The 4,304-nt window shown below is 36.4% G+C and overlaps 1 protein-coding gene across 1 annotated transcript; it reads left to right on the top strand.

Moving 5' to 3' along the window:
* Window positions 1–200: 200 nt before the first annotated feature.
* Window positions 201–3,651, top strand: LOC306894598 (uncharacterized protein). Its single transcript, XM_079457279.1, has 2 exons — window positions 201–288; window positions 1,285–3,651. The coding sequence occupies exon 2, from the start codon at window positions 1,287–1,289 to the stop codon at window positions 3,249–3,251; it is 1,965 nt and encodes a 654-aa protein (XP_079313405.1). The 5' UTR covers window positions 201–288; window positions 1,285–1,286; the 3' UTR covers window positions 3,252–3,651.
* Window positions 3,652–4,304: the final 653 nt, after the last annotated feature.

Raw genomic sequence — 4,304 nt, 5'->3', positions numbered from 1 at the left:
TCAACAATTGTTGTTTTTAGTGATGTTATATAAGTGAAGCTGAGTTGAGTTATTGACAATGTCTCTCTAACATCTCCAGTTCACACCAACAGTGATTGACACCTTCAGTAAAGCTCCTCCTACATCAAACCACCAATAAATACCAGAAAGCAACAAGCAGAAGAATCACTTCAGGTGTAAGAACTGAAATCTTCACACAGTTGTTGGAGTTTGTGGAAGAGAAGCTTGAGAACACGAGAGATCCAGAACTACACACAACAGAAACTCAGAGGACTAAAGAACACAGAGGTTGGTTTCTGTTTTTAAATCTTTATTTCTGACAGTGGAGGAATTATTAAGCTTTAGTTTATTTGATAAACCACAAATGCAGAAGATTAGAACTGAAAGGGAATCACTAAACTGCATAAAGTGATCATAACTTGATCTGGTTGTGATCTGGTAAAGGTTCAATAGAATCACATGTTTGGCTATAAGGTGACCATCGTTCTGCTTTGAGTTTGTAGAGCACAGCATTTTGACCCTTTGTTTCACATTTTCATCAGTCTGTTGGTTTTTTATCGTCTTATTGAAAAGAAAACATGCTTTTGTTCTTTTACTCGACTACATGAGACACAGTCTGTTGGTTTTTAGTTGTCATTCTTTCTTTTACTCGACTATATGTTTGGGGGCATCGTTTCTGCTGTACTGAACTTAAAGTGACAGCAGCTTTATAAATCACAGTCTGTTATTATTGTTAATAAAACAACAAAAGAAAAGAAAATCGTCACTCAATGCTCTTGACTGGTGTGACTCTAATAAGGATTGATCTATATTCAATTTATACAGTGAAGACTATGTAGTGTTATTTAACATCTGATGACTTTATTTTGTACCTGAAAATATTTCGCATTGATTTTTGATTTATACTTGATTCATTCAATACAAACCACTGAGATATCATGTCAGTAATGATTTTAATTTATAAAATACATAATTCGGTAAAAAAAAATATTATAATAAACATACATTTGCTCTCTGTATTGCACAATGAATACATTTTCTCAATCAAATGCAAATTTCAATAATGTACAGTATAAGCTCATTTTATGTTGTAATTTAAACATAAGTAAAGTTAAAATATTCTCTAAGGGGGTGTTCATCTTATATGGCAAACACTTTTATCCAAAGCAATACTCAGTGCACTGAATGACTGTGTTCCCTGAAAATGAAAATAAGATCTCGTCTTCTGCTGTTGTTTTGTACAATTGTAAAACTGTGTTTAACAGATAGTTTTGTTCACTTCAGATATGATGGAAGTGAATAAGGACAGTCAAGATGAAGTAAATGATGCTGATCAGAAACATCAACGTGCACAAACGTTGCAGAAAGGTTCACTTGAAGAAGCTCTGAGAACAGGAGACAAAAAGAGTGAAAGACAGCACATGAGAATTCACACTGGAGAGAAACCTCACGCATGTCTACAGTGTGGAAAGACTTTTACAGCTACGAGTAGCCTTAAGACACACATGAGAATTCACACTGGAGAGAAACCTTATGCATGTCTACAGTGTGGAAAGACTTTTACACAAACAGGAAACCTTGAGAAACACATGAGAATTCACACCGGAGAGAAACCTCATGCATGTCTACAGTGTGGAAAGAGTTTTACAGATACGAGTTACCTTAAGACACACATGAGAATTCACACCGGAGAGAAACCTCACGCATGTCTACAGTGTGGAAAGACTTTTACACAAACAGGAAGCCTTAAGACACACATGAGAATTCACACTGGAGAGAAACCTCATGCATGTCTACAGTGTGGAAAGAGTTTTACAGATACGAGTTACCTAAAGACACACATGAGAATTCACACCGGAGAGAAACCTCATGCATGTCTACAGTGTGGAAAGACTTTTACACAAACAGGAAGCCTTAAGAAACACATGAGAATTCACACTGGAGAGAAACCTCATGCATGTCTACAGTGTGGAAAGAGTTTTACAGATACGAGTTACCTTAAGAAACACATGAGAATTCACACCGTAGAGAAACCTCATGCATGTCTACAGTGTGGAAAGAGTTTTACAGATACGAGTTACCTTAAGACACACATGAGAATTCACACCGGAGAGAAACCTCATGTATGTCTACAGTGTGGAAAGACTTTTACACAAACAGTTCACCTAAAGACACACATGAGAATTCACACTGGAGAGAAACCTCATGCATGTCTACAGTGTGGAAAGACTTTTACAGATCCGAGTAGCCTTAAGACACACATGAGAATTCACACTGGAGAGAAACCTCATGTATGTCTTCAGTGTGGAAAGAATTTTACAGCTACGAGTAGCCTTAAGACACACATGAGAATTCACACTGGAGAGAAACCCCATGCATGTCTACAGTGTGGAAAGACTTTTAACCAAACAGGAAACCTTGAGAAACACATGAGAATTCACACCGGAGAGAAACCTCACGCATGTCTACAGTGTGGAAAGACTTTTACAGATACGAGTTACCTTAAGTCACATATGAGAATTCACACCGGAGAGAAACCTCACGCATGTCTACAGTGTGGAAAGACTTTTACAGCTACGAGTAGCTTTAAGAGACACATGAGAATTCACACTGGAGAGAAACCTCACGCATGTCTACAGTGTGGAAAGAGTTTTACAGCTACGAGTAGCCTTAAGACACACATGAAAATTCACACCGGAGAGAAACCTCACGCATGTCTACAGTGTGGAAAGAGTTTTACAGCTACGAGTAGCCTTAAGACACACATGAAAATTCACACCGGAGAGAAACCTCACGCATGTCTACAGTGTGGAAAGAGTTTTACAGCTACGAGTAGCCTTAAGACACACATGAAAATTCACACTGGAGAGAAACCTCATGTATGTCTACAGTGTGGAAAGACTTTTACACAAACAGGAAACCTTGAGAAACACATGAGAATTCACACCGGAGAGAAACCTCATGTATGTCTACAGTGTGGAAAGACTTTTACACAAACAGGAAACCTTGAGACACACATGAGAATTCACACTGCAGAGAAACCTCATGTATGTCTACAGTGTGGAAAGACTTTTACATATACAAGTAGCCTTAAGTCACACATGATAATTCACACTGGAGAGAAACCTCACGCATGTCTACAGTGTGAAAAGACTTTTACACAAACAGGAAGCCTTGAGACACACATGAGAATTCACACTGGAGAGAAACCTTTCGCTGGTCATCAGTGTAGTCATCAGTCTTTTGCGTGACTTCAGTGTGGAAAGATTTATGAGTAACCTCAAGAAGCATACGAGAACTCAAGAGCGGAGAGAAACATTTCATAGTTGAAAAAACACAAGATAACACTTACTGTTCTAGTTGTGTTGGTCTTTAATCTGTACTGAATCATCATACATGTTTTACAGGAGACCGTATGAAAGAAATGCATCAGTTCAAGCTTTAAAACTTTTTTTTGTAATGTATTTAAGTTCTAGTTGTTTAAACCATAAACATTAAGATTCAATTTTCTCTTGGGAGGTGGTCATCTTATATGGCAAACACTTTTATCCAAAGCAATATTCTGCACTGCACTGAATGACTGGGTTCCCTGAAAATGACATTGTATAATATTATATATTTTAAATAAAGTAACAAGGATATTGACGAAGCAACGATAAAAATGAACCTGTCTAATGTGTTATTTGTAATGTAGAATCTGAACTCACACAAATCATGATCTGGATAATTCGGTTCTTTGAACGCAGCTGTTTTGTACGATTAGAATATCTGGATTAAATTGTCTGGGATCATTGCACGCTCAAGTGCAGTTTGGAAAGGCAGCGTACTGTATACCAATAGAAGAACTAGTAATCACACTGAAAAAATTACCATTATTTTACAGGTAATATTCTGTATTTTTTCATTAAACAGTAAAATGTTGTTGTTTTGCAGATATTTGCTGTAATTTACAGTTTTACCATTAAAATGACAGTATTGTAATTTACAATTACATCAAATTTATGTTTTTAAAGGCATTTCATACAATTTTTACAGATTAATTTTTTTTTCTACAGAACATTACTCTAAATTGTTACAGATTTAAAAGATGTACTTTTACAGACAATTACCGTAAATGTTTTATTGATTATTTTCCTGTTCATGACAGAAATGTATGTAAACTTACATAAATCAGTAAATTGAAAGTGTTTTAAATGTATCCACCATCTGAATGTTCCCTCCAGGAATAACTTTCTCCAGCGTGCGATGTCTGTTTATGTTCGACCAGTGATTAAGCACATTATAGCAAACTCCAAATGCTGCAA

This window comes from Barbatula barbatula (assembly GCF_947034865.1).
Source record: "Barbatula barbatula genome assembly, chromosome: 5".
NCBI lineage: Eukaryota > Metazoa > Chordata > Actinopteri > Cypriniformes > Nemacheilidae > Barbatula > Barbatula barbatula.
The sequence above is the reverse complement of the archived record's forward strand: the minus strand, read 5'-3'. Positions and strand labels throughout refer to the sequence as shown.